The following is a 17,126-nucleotide window of genomic DNA, read 5'->3' as shown; positions in this document are numbered from 1 at the left end:
CTTACGGGCAGTGGCAGGAATTGAACCTGGGGCCGCTGGGTTGTATATTGTAAAGTGTTGTGCTAACCACCACACTACCGAGCCACTCGAGTGAGGGTCAATAGTATTTGCATTTCTTTAAACACAGTGAGCGCTGCCTGTGGTAACTGGCCCTAGGGAGACACAAATCCGAGTAGGAAGTCAGGCCTTTCAGAAATTTGCATTCTAGGCAAATGAGCCTCTGCTTTTCCATTATTCACCCTCAAAGAGCATTGCAAACATGAAATCGCACCTCACATACAGCAGCAACGTTCACTGGCCCAGTGAAACGGAAGAGATGAGAAGCGTGGTAAAGTTTCCCAGTGGCTCACTGGTGTATACTGTGGCCTTACTCACTCCAGAGCTGGTGGACAGAACAGTTGAGAGGAATGACAATTTTCATTTTAAAACCAAATAGGGCTCTACAGCACCAGCAAATTTAACCCCAGACAATTCTATCCCTGATTGACCATCCACATTAAGTTCAGAAAATTTAACCCCAGACAATTCTATCCCTGATTGACCATCCACATTAAGTTCAGCAAATTTAACCCCAGACAATTCGATCCCTGATTGACCATCCACGTTAAGTTCAGCAAAGGCTCGGCCTCAGCTCAGCACCGTTGTACATTTCAGCACGTATTCAGTAACACCAGACCAGCCACGGTGTAGAGTTCAGTACAGACACTAACACCAGACCAGACACGGTGTAGAGTTCAGTACAGACACTAACACCAGACCAGACACGGTGTAGAGTTCAGTACAGACACTAACACCAGACCAGACACGGTGTAGAGTTCAGTACAGACACTAACACCAGACCAGTCACGGTGTAGAGTTCAGTACAGACACTAACACCAGACCAGACACGGTGTAGAGTTCAGTACAGACACTAACACCAGACCAGACATGGTGTAGAGTTCAGTACAGACACTAACACCAGATCAGACACGGTGTAGAGTTCAGTACAGACACTAACACCCGACCAGACACGGTGTAGAGTTCAGTACAGACACTAACACCAGACCAGACACGGTGTAGAGTTCAGTACAGACACTAACACCCGACCAGACACGGTGTAGAGTTCAGTACAGACACTAACACCAGACCAGACACGGTGTAGAGTGCAGTACAGACTCAGTACAGACACTAACACCCGACCAGACACGGTGTAGAGTTCAGTACAGACACTAACACCAGACCAGACACGGTGTAGAGTTCAGTACAGACAGTAACACCAGACCAGACACGGTGTAGAGTTCAGTACAGACACTAACACCAGACCAGACGCTGTGTAGAGTTTAGTACAGACACTAACACCAGACCAGACACGGTGTAGAGTTCAGTACAGACACTAACACCAGACCAGACACGGTGTAGAGTTCAGTACAGACACTAACACCAGACCAGACACGGTGTAGAGTTCAGTACAGACCCAGTACAGACACTGGTCTGAGGCACAATATTCACATCCACTCACTTTGTTTTTGAAATGGTTACTTCATTTTAGTATCATCAAATATTTTCCTTGACAGAAATTTAACAGTGGACAGAAACCTCGCGACTGTCCCGCCCTTCCCACAGAGTTAATCAAAGTCCATTGCGTAGTCCGGTCAGAACTGCTGCAGAGAGCGAGTAACCAAACCCTCTGCCCCGCCGACCATTTCTCCCAGTAAATGTACACACAGGGGTGACCAGAGAGAACAGACTGTATGTCCTCAGAGACTGACCCAGTGACACGTGGTATTTTTCACTGATCCCTGACAGACTGCATGTTATTGTTGAGCATCAGACTTGGCCGTCAGTGCAACAAGTTTACTTTGGCGTCTACATGCTTGCAGCCGTTTACAGAGTACTGGTGCTCTCCAACAGAGTAATAATTCAGCTCGCTGGACAGCTTGTCCAGGTGGGCCGTGTCTGGGTAGTACCCTTCTGTCATCATCTTTTCTAAAAAACACTCCAAAATGTGGTCCCTCTCCAGCAAGGAGAACGGGACAATGTTGGCGTGATTCCACAGTGGGTGGATGTCTACCAGCAAGGACTGGACGCTAAACAGGAGGTCCTCGGATTTGGCCAGCTGCCTCGCCACTCCGCTGGAAGCGTTGTGGAGAATGAACTTGGTGATCTCGCCCTGGCCGTAGTTGCTGATTAAGATGTACACCACATTGAGGAACTCGTTGGTCTGGTTGGACTGGAAGTAGCCGTGCAGGATGTCCAAGAGGGCCGGCTGCATGAACTCCACCTCGTCAAAGATGAGCACGGGGATCTTCTCCTCCTCCTCGGCCCGGTTCACCATCTCGGAGATGCCGAGCGCCAGCTCCTGCTGGCAGCTGGTGACGTTGTCCTCGGCCGGGCAGTGGTGCAGCACGAAATACTGGTACACCAGGTCGTCGCTCAGCACCGAGCGGAAGTGCTTGGCCAGCAGTCGCCCCACCAGGCTCTTCCCAACACCGATGGGGCCGTTGAGAGACAGGACCAGGGGCTTGTTGTGGATGTGAGTGGCCAGGTAGTCCTTCAGCAGATCCATCAGACTGTCAATGGCAACCGTCTGGCCAAAGACCTCCCGCTTCAGTGTTTTCTCCAGCCCCATCAGGTCGTACTTGAGCACATTATCATCTAGATTCTCGATGGCGTTGTATATTTGGAAGAAGACGATGATGCTCAGCAGTAAGAGGCAGTTCTTCGCCTTGCTTTTCTTTTCTTCGGGCAGGTACTTCCTGCTGCCGTTTGGGTAGAGCACTTTGCACTTCTTGTTCGAGCGGCGCCTCCGCGAGGACTTGACGGGGACCTTCTCGAAGGTGAAATACTCGGCCGCCTTGGCCCTGCTCCTGACCCCACGGCCGGGGGGCTCCTGGCTCTTGTCCGGTAGCCTGCTCTCACCCGCCGCCCCCGGCCTCTCCCCGTCCCTGGCCTCCCGCTGCTCGACACTGACCCGCCTCTTCTTCAGAACAAGATACTTGTGGCGGATGCGGCAGGCCGCCCTCAGCGGGGAGGCGACTACCGATATCCTTTGCTTGTGCTCCGGCTCCATCGGAGGTCTTCTTACTTCCTCAACCCCCCTCGGAATCGGTCACCGAGCTGCCTGAAACAAGCACAAGAACAAGGGCTTAAACAACACTGCAAATCCATCCCACAACACTTAAAGGACACAGAGTATAACCGGGCAGCACCGGGGCAGGCATTAGGGTGAGTGACCAGCAGCATGGCTAAAATGGTACGGAGGAGACAGGAGGAGGGCTGAAGAGCTGAGGGAAGGTAAGGCAGGGTCGAGGGCAGGGGTACAGGCGGGGTACCTATAAGCACTAGGCTAAGTAATCCCACAGCTCTGGAGTCAGGCTGCAAATACAACTCCTGCAGGATGAGGCAAGAAAAGGCCCACTGGATGTGCCTGGCCAACGCTCACCCTCCAAAGCACGGGCTCAGCCCCAAATGCCGTCCCAGCGAAGGGTTCCGGGCGCTTCTTTAAGCACAGCCAGCCACCGCTGTGAAGCCGTATACTGTCCACACAATATCAGGAAGTCCTGTTGCAGAGAGCTGCTTCTGCTCTTCGGAGGGCTGGCCCCTCCCCCTTCCCCCTCCAGCACGCACTTCAGTGCACAGCAGCAGCGACGTGCTGGGCGGCTGAAACTGCAAAGGCTGCAGTTCTTACTGACCGGGGGTGTCCAGACGCAGGAGGGAGAGGGCTGTGCCATTGCACCTCCCTCCAGTGCAGCCACCTGCTCTGGCCTCTGGGACCCAGTGGACAAGTCACTCCAGAATGTGAGAGAGCCAATTCATTATCTGAAAGCTTCTTACTTAGCACCATGCCATGCTGTTTTAGAAAACAGGTTATATTTCACAAAGGGCTTTCATATTTCACAACTTCAGGATAAAGTGCTTTTAAAATAAGTGAAGAACTTTCAAAGTTCTAATATTAGTCATCTGATAAAACCTTGGGAGGCACTTCAACAGCATGAGACAATTTGCGACAGACATTTGCTTTAATTCATGGGCTCAAAAAAAGTTCAACTTTTAAGTATTTATCTCCCCCCCCCCCGTAAAAGTTATTATTGAATCTCTTCCCAGTGACAGTGCATTCTGGGCCACTATATTTTTCTGGGGTAACTCTCATCTACCACATGAACACAAAATCCTGCTGGAATTCGGAAATAATAGGAATATGTTTTGGAACTACTTGGGTGGATTAGCCAGTATTTGTGGAAAGGGGAACTATGGACGCTCTCCAGCTCCAAGTTGCACAGAGTCCTGACTTGGAAGTAGTTGTCTGCTCCTCCCGCATTGCCGTATGTCCAGCCCAGAACTTCCAGCCCACTAACGCCACAGCAGCACGAACAGACTTCAGCAGGTTCACAGAGGTAGCTCAACGAGCAGAGTTAGAGATGGGAAATGAATGCTGGACATGCCAGTGACAGCAGACCCTGTTAATGGATTATCAGATCTATAACCTTTTACCAGGAGCAACTGGATCTACTGAATACCTCTCCCTCTGTTTTGGAGCTTCGGTCCGTTATGTTAAGCCTGCGTCCTTCACTACTAACTTTTCTGTCTGCCTCACTATCCTCCCTCCAATATCAGAACCCTGGAATCTTGAGCTCTTTTTAAAAAATCTCCCCCCTCGGTGCTTACATTACAGTCCCACCCTCCCTCATTGCTCCACACAAACAAGCCGCACAGAGATGGGCCGAATGTTCCACTGGGTTAAGCAACCATTCATCTTACACCAATCGTATTTCATTGCCATCAACCCCATCCAGATTCTACCACTGTCCTACACACCAGAGCCAACTTACAGTGGCCAATTAACCTACAAACTGCATGTCTTTTGAGATCTGAGAGAAAACCAGAGCACCTGTTCCCACACAGTCATAGGGGAGCTCAAAAACTCCACTCTGACAGCACCCAAGTCAGGACTGAACCGGGTTCCCAGGATCTGTGAGGCAACAGCTCTGCTAACTGAATCACTGCATCCCCATTACTGACACCTTGGTGTATGGTTCTGGTGTCTACATAACACAGGATTATGAAAGCAGTAAAGATAACAAGTAAAAGGTTTATTTGATAACACTTAAGGAGAAAGGTTGTCACTTGCCAGGAGAACGGATAAGGTGAGCTGTTACAGAAAAGTGAAGAGTGAGAGGTGAGGAGATTTTGAAGAGATATGGCAGAGTTTCTGTTTGTGAGGGAATCAAAAAGTAAAGGTTAAAGTTTTGAATTTGAAAGAAACTTCATGCAGAGCACAGTTAGAATATGGAAGAAGTTGTCAGGAAGAGTGTTTTATGTTCAGGGAACTAAAATAAAATCAGGAAGGGAAGAATACAAGTACCTATGTAAATTAATGTGGTTGATTAGCCACAGTGAGAATGTGAAGGGGGCCAGTTCGAGAGATTTGACATTGTTGTGGGGCAGAGTATCACAGTGGTCATCTAACTCGAGGTTCTGTCTTATCACTAAGGGAGGTCACAGGACATAATGGTGCTCAGCTCATTCACCTCTCTCTGCACGTGACCGCTGCCCATCTGGGGCCGTGCCAACCCACTAGTGATTCAGCGGACTTCCTGTAGCGTGGGAGCACCGTCTTGCTCCAGCTCCTGGTCCTGTTCTGTCTAGTATGTGTGGACTATAACTCCACCTTCACTGGTGTTATGGCCCATGCTCGGGGCACTGGCGAGACATGGCGACGTTTCACAGGCAGTAAACGAAGCCACTAACTATTTTACTGCAATCTGCAGCCTGTAATTTCCCTTTGGGAGCTGTGCTCTTGAGCCGACTGTACGACCTGCCGTTTTTGCGGTATCCTGAAGGATTCATTGAACTGGACACTCAAGAATGCAAGTATGGCAGCGATGGCCAGTGCTGGAGGAGACTGGGGGCTGGATCGAAGTGGTGGGGCCAGGGCCCAGCAGTGCAAAGCAAACCCATGTTTAATTGATTTTAGCACCAAGGCAGATTAAGAAGATAAAGGCATGGAGGCCAGGGGCAAAGGACACACTGGTGTTCCACTGGATACTCAGTGAGGCCTTGCTCGCTTCAGCACCGAACTGGCTCTGTGGCCGTGGTCCACAGCAAATGGACTTCTGGACCGGCTGTGCACTGAACTGGCTCTGTGGCTGTAGCCTGCAGCAAATGGACTTCTGGACCGGCTGTGCACTGAACTGGCTCTGTGGCTGTGGCCTCGCTTTCGAGGTTCTGCAGTTCATATTCTGTGTGTTCCTTATTTACTTTTTTATTGTTTGCGTGATTTGTTCTTTCTTTCACACTAGGTCTTTATCATGTGGGGTTTTTCATGGATTCTATAGCATTTCTTGTTTCGAGGCTGCCTGCAAGAAAATGAATCTCAAGGTTGTATTTGGGATACATACTTTGATAATAAATCTATTTGGAACCTGAACACACACACACACACACACACACACACGCGCACACACACCTTGTCCATAAATCTCAGCTGAGGTGGGGAGATTCGGAGCCCCGGGGTCTGGCACCATCTGTACAGTGGATGTAACCAAAGCCAGCCAGCCCAATACCAAGTGAACTGAGATTTTACTCCAGTAACATTGGGTAACATCAGCTCAGGCAACACCACCCCACCCCCCCCTTCCAAACGGGGAACTGCAGCTATGGCAGGAAGCCATCAGTATGCACCCCACACACATACCCCCTTCTCTCTCAGGATTCAGTTTCTTTCCTCATAAAGTCCCTCAGTTTTCCATCACTGCTCTTCTCCGGCCACTGGAACGCAACTCCAGGACTTCCTCTCTAATCATCCTTTCTCTGCTCTGCCCTTCAATCTTTTCATTAATAGACCACAGCCTCCGAACTACATCTTCTGCTGCACAATAAGAATCTCTTTCTCTCTCTCTTCACTTGGAACTTTTGTTAAAGTCTCCCTTACGTGCTTTAACCCTGAAGCCTGCAGTGTCACCTCCAACACTGTGAAATGATATAAGTAAGAGGACCCTGTATGACGTCAGTCCAGCTGTGGAACACCTGTTGCCGGCACACCTAAAGACTAATTTGCTTCCAATCGGGAGGTACCAAGTGTGGCATAACGAAAGGAATCATTCTCGTATACCCCTGACATATGAGCTGTGACTCTACGGGTCAGAGCTGATGCCTGCTTACGTGTTTGACTGACAGCGCTCCCCGTAAAACCGCACGTCCCTCTACATCCCTTACACCTTACACCTACCTTACCAGCACAGGCAAGCACCTGTACTTTGACAAGTTGCTTTGCGGCCACCCCCCGTGCACCAGTCTGATCGTAGCTCCCGTAGCCTCCGTTAACACGACAGCCTGAGCTTAATACAGCCACTGCGTACAGAAAGAAGATGCAGAGTCATAGAAGCTTAGAAGTAAAACCACTTCCTCTCCGTAGAGCCCTTTCTCAGTGCACTGTGACTGCTGAGCACCAAACATATGTGTTGACTGAGTGACTGCTAACATATCACAGTCACTCCCTCGGACGCTGTGTTGGGTTAATCACTAACAGCTAGCCGCCTACAATTCAACAACATGCAGGGTCCAGTTTAGTTAGGAATAAGTATACATTGATGGGCAGCACCCAGCCACGCACTGGCAGGTGTTCACTGAGATGCCATCCAACTTATTCACAGAACCGTACCTGAATGAGACCATTCAGCCCATTCAGTCTCTGCCAGCTCTCGGGGCACTTGCGTCAGTCCCTCTCTCAGTTGCTTCCCCTCTTCACCTCCTTCCCTGCTCCCGCTTATATCAGTTCTCCCACAGAACGCGCACGTCTTTGGGACGGTGGGAGGAAGCCAGATCATCTGGAGGAAACCCACGTGGCCACAGGGAGGACATGCAAACGCCACACCGACAGCCCTGGGGTCAGGACCCACACTACGTCGCAGAGCAGGGAAAGAGGCCGTTCGGCCAGGTGGATCATCCTGTCCCCTATGGATTGCACTCCACATAAGCCACCATTTCAGTCTGCTTCCCCTCACACTACCACTCCCCACTCCCTACTACTACATGCTCATTTCACTCCCCAGTCCTGCGCAATGATTGTCCCATGAGATCAAAGTTCTAATCACTGGTTGGATAAGAAACTTCCCCTATTTTATTTCTGGTATCATCTTGTGTTTAGTTAAGGGACCTCAGTTTAGTCCATAGATATTTATAGATATTGAAGAGATCTCTGTTTTATCAAAACAGCCCCTCTTGCCTTATCTGTTCTGTTAATCTGTCTGCTACCATTGGCCATTTGTGTCAATTACACACCCCACCTGCTAGAGCCTATTTAGGTTCTTACATTCCAAGAAATAGGCGGTGTTGTCAATTCCTACAAAGTAGACAAATTCATGCTATTTTGTCTGTTACCCACCCATTCTGTGAGGTTATCACTACAGTCTTTCTCAAAGCAACACCACAATGCCAGTTGCCACATTTTATAAATCATGAAAATATGTTTCCGGCTTCCAAGTCCCCTAAAATGTGATTAATGAACAATAGTAATTCCAAAAGTAAATAAAATCCTGCAGCTGCTGGAAATGGTAATAGAGACTAGTCAAAATATTCAGAGGGTGGGGTCAGGGTTGCTGTGGGGATAAGTTGACTGTGTTCTTAGATCCTGCACAATTCAGTGGGCGTGGGTATTTGCAGATATTTTTAACCTCTTACTATTTAATTCTGATGCTCCACCTGCTTTAAATAGACCACAATCATCCCGGGACCTGAGAAAAACCAGGTAATGTGTCTTCCATCTGGAGGCTCTGACGTCCATCATTGTGAAGTGCTTTGGGAGGCTGAATGTGGCAGGTTTGACTGGTGGGACTACAACTGGAGGTCATGGGTTAAGAATGAAAGGTGAAATGTTTAAAGGGAATATGAGAGGAAACCTTTTCACTCAGAGGCTCGCGGGAGTGCGGAACGAGCTGCCAGCACAAATGGTGCATACGAGCTCGATTTCAATGTTTAAGAGAAGTTTGGATGGGTACATGGATGGTAGGGGTATGGAGGGCTGTGGTCCTGGTGCAGGTCAATGGGAGTAGGCAGTTTAAATGGTTTCAGCATGGACTCGATGGGCCGAAGGGCCTGTTTCTGTGCTGCACTTTTTTATGACTACCTTCAGCCTTGACCCACTAAAATTTGAAAGCCACTGAAACTGGTCTCTGGTGGATGCCATTTCCCTGGCTCTACACTCATCTCTGGAGCAACTGAACTGTAAAGCCACCCACGTCAGACCTTTATTTATTGACTTCAATACAATAGTTCCAAGCAAACTTCGAGACCTGAGACTCGACACATCCCTCTGCAACTAGATCCTTGACTTCCTGACCATCAGATTGCAATCAGTAAGGACAGATAGTAACACCTCTGCCTTGATTATTCCAAACACTGGAGTTCCTGAAGGTTGAGTCCTCAGTCCCCTACTCTACTCCCTGTACAATCATAACCGCCTGGCCAGACTCTGCTCTAACGCCATTTATTGTAGTAGTGTCATCTGCAAATAATGTCATGTCAGAGTTCAGGAAGGAGGTAGAAAGCCGAGGGGTACAATGTCATGAGAACAATCTCCTTCCCCCAATGTCAGCAAAACAAATGAGCAGATCATTGGCTTCAGGAAAGGGGGCGGTGCACATTCTCCTGTCTACATCAATGGTGTTGAGAGCTTTAAGTTCCTACGAGAGGACATCACCAATAGTCCGTGTTGTTCCAACCACATTAGACCAGAAGGCAGGCAGGGTGCTGGGACCGAAGGCGAGGGTCTACTCTCCGTGACGCTGAGGCTGTGATACTGCTCCTGCTGCTACGTGCTTCGTGTCTGTGATCTTCGCCGTGGCTTGATGAACTTGAGACTGAGGCTTTGGGCCTGCTCTGGCTGTTCCAGGGATTCAGATCTATGGACTCAATTTGGTTCGGAATGCTGTTGTTTGCTTCTATTGTTTGCATGATTTGTGGTTTTTTTCCTCTTTCATTATTCATTAGGTGTCAGACTTTCTTTTTATTAACTGGGTTCTTTTGGGTTTCTTGTTTTGTGGCTGCCTGTAAGTAGACAAATCTCAAGGTTGTATAATTTATACATACTTTGATAATAAATGTACTTTGAATATTTGATATAGGAGCAATATTAGGCCACTTGGCTCATCGAGTCTGCTCTGCCATTTCATTATGCCTGATCCATTTTCCCTCTCAGCCCCAATTGAAGCTCAAAGGAAGCTCAGTAAGAAAGTTCTTTCACCTTATTGTTCACCTGCACTACGGGCTTGCCCCTTATTGTCCACCTGCACAAGACCTGTCACCTTATTCTCTACCTGCACTCTAAGACCTTTCACATTATTGTGGACCTGCACAAGACCTTTTTTATTGTACTACCTCAATGCACTGTTGTAATGGATTCATCTGTATGTGTATAATGCAAGTTGTTCCTTGTAGCTCAGTACATGAGACAATAATAAAGCAATTTACAAGTTTACCACTGTACTGAGTTATTGATGTACCAACTGGCTGATGGATTAATTAAGACAGTTAAGCAGAGATAACACAAAGATAATTTAAAGAAAAACATAGAATGAGGGCGATTAGAGGGAGAAAACACAAACAAATGTAAAGCTATAGAATGCAGATCTATATGCCTCTAGGAAAAGAATCTCAGGGTTGTATGCAGTGACCGGTATGTACCCTGATAAAGAATTTTAATTTGAACTTTGAGAAGAACCTAAGGCATATCAGGCCAGGTTAATGGAAAAAGAAACACAGAGCCCATATTATCAATGGATTCCCTACCACAGAACTAGTAATTTATGGTTTTACAGGGATAATTTGTTTAAGGATGCAGAATTCAGCATTGGGTTCAGATGACTGTAACGTGCCTAGGAGGAAGATGTGGTTACCTTTTCTTTGTTCCAGCAGTGCAAGAACCACAGGTGGATAGGTCACGGAGGGAGTAGCTTGGAGAATTAAAGGGGAAGGCCACAGGAGTTCTGAGAATTGGCTTTCTGAACTGAATGCAGTCGCTTTGCCAAAGTTTTACTTAATCTGCATTTGCTTTCTCCAGTGCAGAGGACAGCACATTGTGAGCACCAAATGCATGCCGCTAGATTGGTAGAAATGTAAGTGAATGGGAGCTTCGTCTGGAAAGATAGTTAGGCTCATTGAGTAGAAAGATGACTCATTGAACGCGAAGGCTCCTGTGGTGCAAGTTCCAGACCAGGGCAATCTCTGTTCTTGTTCTCTTTATGAGCAGAAGGGAGAGATATAGTAAAGGGCGTTGATGCACGATGGTGGAGAGGAAGCCATTTCCAAGGGAGGAGGATATTTCAGATGCATCTGCATCAACATTAGAGAACACATGATGGTGCTGTCACAACCACGGACTCTACTGTAGGTGCTACGCACACCCACAGGCAGGCTGCACAGCAGGTTCAGCCATTACACTCATGAACGTGCACGTTTCATTATGGCGGTATTTAACTCCCTTCTTTTCACTGGAGTCTTGTCAAGACTTGAGCAAAGCTCAGCAACCTTACGCTTGCCTGCTTACATTTGGCTTGGCCTGAGAAAATGGACTATCGGGTGGACTGACGCTGGAGACTATATTTTATATTTAGATACTCCTTTCAGCCACGGTGTTGGCACCTAGTTTACCATGTGAGAGTTTTAGTTAACGGCCCTGTTTGGCCTAGCATTTATTGTTTTTCATTCCAGTAAAATCCTGTTCACATTAAAGTCTGTGAAATATCGACCTCAGTGTCACTTTGTCCGCACTTGGGCCGTGTCCGAAGGCCTTGACACAGGCACAGGAAGCGCAGAATGGAATAGGTTCCTCACAGGAGGTCATGTGGGAGGATAAAAAGTAGAGGTATCTGTGTGTTTGTAATGGATGATTGTCATTAGCCTAGTCTCTGAGGGAGAGGCACAGAGATCTAGAAAGGAAAGTGAAGTATCGGGTGAACTGTTTCCTTGGCAACTCTCCAGTCTGTTCTTCTCTCTACACCAACCACAACTCTTTATGCAGCATTTCCCTATGCAACTACAGGCAATGCAACATCTGCCCTTTTAGTTCTTCACTTCTCCCCATTCATAGCCCCAAGCACTCTTTTCATTTGGAGCTGCAATTCACATGTACTACTTCCAGTCTAATGTACTGTGTTCAGTGTTTATAATGCGGTCTTTTCAACACTGGAGAAACCAAATGCTGCTTTGTATAACGTGTGCGTTCAGTCTGACTGGTTGACTCTGAGCTTCCACTTGTTACTTCACTTTTTCATCTTACTCTTACCTGGTACCATATAACCATATAACCATATAACCATATAACAATTACAGCACGGAAACAGGCCACCTCGGCTCTTCTAGTCCGTGCTGAACTCTTACTCTCACCTAGTCCCGCCGACCTGCATTCAGCCCATAAACCTCCATTCCTTTCTTGTCCATATAGCTGTCCAATTTAATTTTAAACGACAACATCGAACCTGCCTCGACCACTTCTGTTGGAAGCTCGTTCCACACAGCTACCACTCTCTGAGTAAAGAAGTTCCCCCTCATGTTACCCCTAAACTTTTGCCCTTTAACTCTCAACTCATGTCCCCTTGTTTGAATCTCCCCCACTCTCAATGGAAAAAGCCTATCCACATCAACTCTATCTATCCCCCTCATAATTTTAAATACCTCTATCAAGTCCCCCCTCAACCTTCTACGTTCCAAAGAATGAAGACCCAACTTGTTCAACCTTTCTCTGTAATTTAGGTGATGAAACCCAGGTAACATTCTAGTAAATCTTCTCTGTACTCTCTCTATTTTGTTGACATCTTTCCTATAATTCGGTGACCAAAACTGTACACAATACTCCAAATTTGGCCTCACCAATACCTTGTACAATTTCAACATTACATCCAACTCCTATACTCAATGCTCTGATTTATAAAGGCCAGCATACCAAAAGCTTTCTTCACCACCCTATCCACATGAGATTCCAGCTTTAGGGAACTATGCACTATTATTCCTAGATCCCTCTGTTCTACTGCATTCTTCATAAACTCCATCTGCCATATTTCAGCCCACTCTTCTAAATGGCCTAAATCTCTCTGCAAGCTTTGAAAACCTACTTCATTATCCACAACTCCACCTGTCTTAGTATCATCTGCATACTTACTCATCCAATTTACCAGCCCATCATCCAGATCATTAATGTATATGACACCACTAGTCACCGGCCTCCATTCTGACAGTTATCCACCACCACTCTCTGGCGTCTCCCATCCAGCCACTGCTGAATCCGTTTTACTACTTCAATATTAATACCTAACGATTGAATCTTCCTAACCAACCTTCTGTGTGGGACCTTGTCAAAGGCCTTACTGAAGTCCATATAGACAACATCCACCACTTTACCCTCGTCAACTTCCCTAGTAACTTCTTCAAAAAATTCAGTAAGATTTGTCAAACATGACCTTCCACGCACAGATCCATGTTGACCGTTCCTAATCAGACCCTGTCTATCCAGTTAACTATATATACCATCTCTAAGAATACATTCCATCAATTTACCCACCACTGACAATGAACTCACAGGCCGATAATTGCTAGGTTTACCCTTAGAATCCTTTTTAAACAATGGAACAACATGAGCAATACGCCAATCCTCCAGCACCATCCCCATTTCTAATGGCATTTGAAATATTTCTGTCAGAGCCCCTGATATTTCCACACAAACTTCCCACAAGGTCCTAGGGAATATCCTGTCAGGACCCAGAGACTTATCCACTTCTATATTCCTTAAAAACTCCAGTACTTCCTCTTCTTTAATCATCATAGTTTCCATAACTTCCCTACTTGTTTCCCTTATCTTACACAATTCAATATCCTTCTCCTTCGTGAATACCAAAGGAAAAAAAGTTGTTCAGAATTTCCCCCATCTCTTTTGGCTCCACACATAGCCGTCCACTCTGATTCTCTAAGGGATCAATTTTGTCCCTCATTATCCTTTTGCTATTAATATAATGGCAAAAACCCTTGGGATTTATTTTCACCTTACTTGCCAAAGCAACCTCATATCTTCTTTTAGCGTTTCTAATTTCTTTCTTAAGATTCTTTTTACGTTCTTTATATTCCTCGAGCACCTCATTTACTCTATGCTGCCTATATTTATTGTAGATATCTCTTTTTTTCCGAACCAAGTTTCCAATATCCCTTGAAAGCCATGGCTCTCTCAAACTCTTAACCTTTCCTTTCAACCTAACAGGAACATAAAGATTCTGAACTCTCAAAATTTCACCTTTAAATGACCTCCATTTCTCTATTACATTCTTCCCATGAAACAAATTGTCCCAATCCACTCTAAACCCTTTCACATCTCCTCAAAGTTAGCATTTCTCCAATCAAAACTCTCAACCCTGGGTCCAGACCTATCCTTCTCCATAATTATATTGAAACTAATAGCATTGTGATCACTAGACCTGAAGTGCTTCCCAACACAAACCTTTGTCACCTGACCCATCTCATTCCCTAACAGGAGATCCAACACTGCCCCTTCTCTAGTCGGTACCTCTATGTATTGCTGCAAAAAACTATCCTGTACACATTTTACAAACTCCAAACCATCCAGCCCTTTTACAGTATGGGCTTCCCAGTCTATGTGTGGAAAATTAAAATCTCCCACAATCACAACCTTGTGCTTACTACAAATATCTGCTATCCACTTACAAATCTGCTCCTCCAATTCTCGCTCTCCATTTGAGTTACTACACCTTTCCCATTCCTCAATTCCACCCAAATAGCCTCCCTAGACAAGCCCTCTAATCTATCCTGCCAGAGCACCGCTGTAATATTTTCTTTGCCAAGCAATGCAACACCTCCCCCTCTTGTCCCTCCAATTCTATCACACCTGAAGCAATTAAATCCAGGAATATTTAGTTGCCAATCACACCCCTCCTGTAACCACGTTTCACTAATAGTTACCACATCATACTTACAGGTATCAATCCATGCTTTAAGCTCATCCACCTTTCTTATAATGAAAATAAATGCATTTAAGGAATTTTGCACCTCTTTCTCTCTCTCCGTTTATCACTAACGGTGCAAACAACATGACCTTCTGCTACAGTGAGACTCAATGCAAGCTTGAGGAGCACCATCTTGTCCTTCTGGGCACACTGCAGCCTCAGTATCAAATTCAACACCTTCTCTGCAAGCATCGCAGCTGATCACTTCCACTGCGCACACCCACCTGCGAATTTAACCCAGTTTTTACTCACCAGTCTCTGAGGTGCTCTGACTTGGTTAATTAGAGCACAAATTTTGAGTGGATAGAGGCATTTCCTGCTGCTCTGTGTTTCATAACTTTTCTCTGTGTCTTCTCTCTTTAACTTCACTCATTAGCGCACCAACCAAGGAAGGGTGGGAGTTTCTATAACACTTCTTCAAAACACTTTCTTATAAATAAAGGAATCTTTCACTCCAACCTTCCAGTATATTCCACATCACACCCTAATCTCTATTTTTTAATGAAAATAAACTTCCACTAAATTCCATTTGGTACAGTAGATTGTACTGCATACTGTGCAAACTATTCTCTTAAATGTTCAGGTGTAACTAAGTTCTAATATATGTTATTCCATTTACAAATGAGCAGAATTGGAAGAGACACAAGAGTTTGGAGATGTTGGGATCTAGAGCAACAAACAATCTGCAAGGGAAACTTAGCATTTGTGGTGGGAAAGGAATTGTTGATGTTTTGGGACGAAACTTCACAGTCTTGATGATCGAGCCAAAACGTCAACAATTTCTTTCCCTTCCCACAGATGCTGCCTGACCCGTTGAATTCCTCCAGCAGATTGTTGTTGCAACTGAGTATACAAATGTAAATCCAGTCTGTATGTTAAATTCTGTAGCACGATGCAATACTTCAATTAGCTTACCTCTGTTCTGCAACATATAAACTACACAAGCCTCTCTCCCACCACCAACAATTTACAATGTGACTCGAGGCTCTCCAACATTTCCATCTCCAGACTTTAACCTCATTAGGTTTGTCATTAACAGAATCAGAATCAGGTTTAATATCATCATGAAATTCATTAACTTAGCAGCAGCGGTATAATGCAATACATGATAATATAGAAAACAATCAATTACAGTAAGTGTTTTTATAGTAAGTAAAATCAAGTACAGTAAGTACCTACAGAAAGTAATTCATATTAAATAGTTAAATCAAAAAAAAAGGGCAAAAACAGAAATAATTTTAAAAAAGTGCGTTAGTGTTCATGGGTTCAGTGTCCATTTTGAAATCTATGGCAGAGGGGAAGAAGCTGTTCCTGAATTTCTGAGTGTCTGCCTCCTTCCTGATGGTAACAATGAGAAGAGGGCACCCCTGGGGTGAAGGGGGTCCTTAATAATGGACGCTGCCTTTCTGAGGCATCAGTCCTCGAAGATGTCTTGGATGCTACAGATACTAGTACCCATGATCGAGCTGACTCATTTTACAACTTTCTGTGGTTTCTTTCAATCCTGTGCAGTAGCCCTTGCACCCCCACCCCCAGCCACCCTTACCAGATGGTGATATGGTGATGCAGCCAGTTAGAATGCTCCCCACGGTACACCTGTAGAAGTTTCCAGTATTTTAGGTGTCAAACCAAATCTCCTCAAACTCCGAATAAATATAGCCAGCCATATTATAACCCACTCACCGGTATCTCCTGTTGAATATATAAACTATCTTCATCTACAGTTCAGATTCTAGCCTGTACCCCACTCCATTGTGCCTGTGGATAAACTAACTAATTTTAGCCAGAAGCTCTGTACTTTTTTAATACATAAACTGTTCATACCTCGTATATATCCATAATTGGACATCCTGCTCGAAGTAATTCATAGATATCTGCAATGCAGTGCATGTCACTTGAACACTAAATGAGATTACAAGATAGAACATATTTCTAGAGTTCTGGTATTTCAGGAGCAATTCATACAAAGCCAGATTAAATCATACCTTCTAATTGATCACTGCAGACTGCTTATTTCTATAGAAGGTGAAAGAAACAGTCCTGTCCTGATCTTTCCATGTGTTAAACCTTGAACTTCTCAGTTGGATTTCAGCCCTCAATACAAATGAACCAATAGAAAACCTGGATTAAATAACTCATTCCAAT

The 17,126-nt window shown here is 45.7% G+C and overlaps 1 protein-coding gene across 6 annotated transcripts in view; it reads right to left on the bottom strand.

Moving 5' to 3' along the window:
• Positions 1-1,145: 1,145 nt before the first annotated feature.
• Positions 1,146-17,126, bottom strand: part of LOC140186158 (torsin-4A-B-like) — a 36,172-nt gene continuing 20,191 nt past the window's right edge. Inside the window, exons 1-2 of one of the 6 annotated variants that reach the window (XM_072240079.1) lie at positions 7,208-7,435; positions 1,146-3,100 (exon numbers count right to left, since the gene is read on the bottom strand). In XM_072240079.1, coding sequence (XP_072096180.1) covers positions 1,820-3,049 — 1,230 coding nt within the window. In that variant the 5' untranslated portion in view covers positions 3,050-3,100; positions 7,208-7,435 and the 3' untranslated portion in view covers positions 1,146-1,819. Of the gene's footprint in view, positions 3,101-3,421; positions 3,548-7,207; positions 7,436-17,126 lie in introns of those variants that run through there. The other 5 variants (XM_072240082.1, XM_072240083.1, XM_072240084.1 and 2 more) reach the window with 5 other exon arrangements.

Source organism: Mobula birostris, chromosome 22, assembly GCF_030028105.1.
Source record: "Mobula birostris isolate sMobBir1 chromosome 22, sMobBir1.hap1, whole genome shotgun sequence".
Lineage (NCBI taxonomy): Eukaryota > Metazoa > Chordata > Chondrichthyes > Myliobatiformes > Myliobatidae > Mobula > Mobula birostris.
Note: the sequence above shows the minus strand (reverse complement) of the source record. Positions and strands in the feature narration are given on the sequence as shown.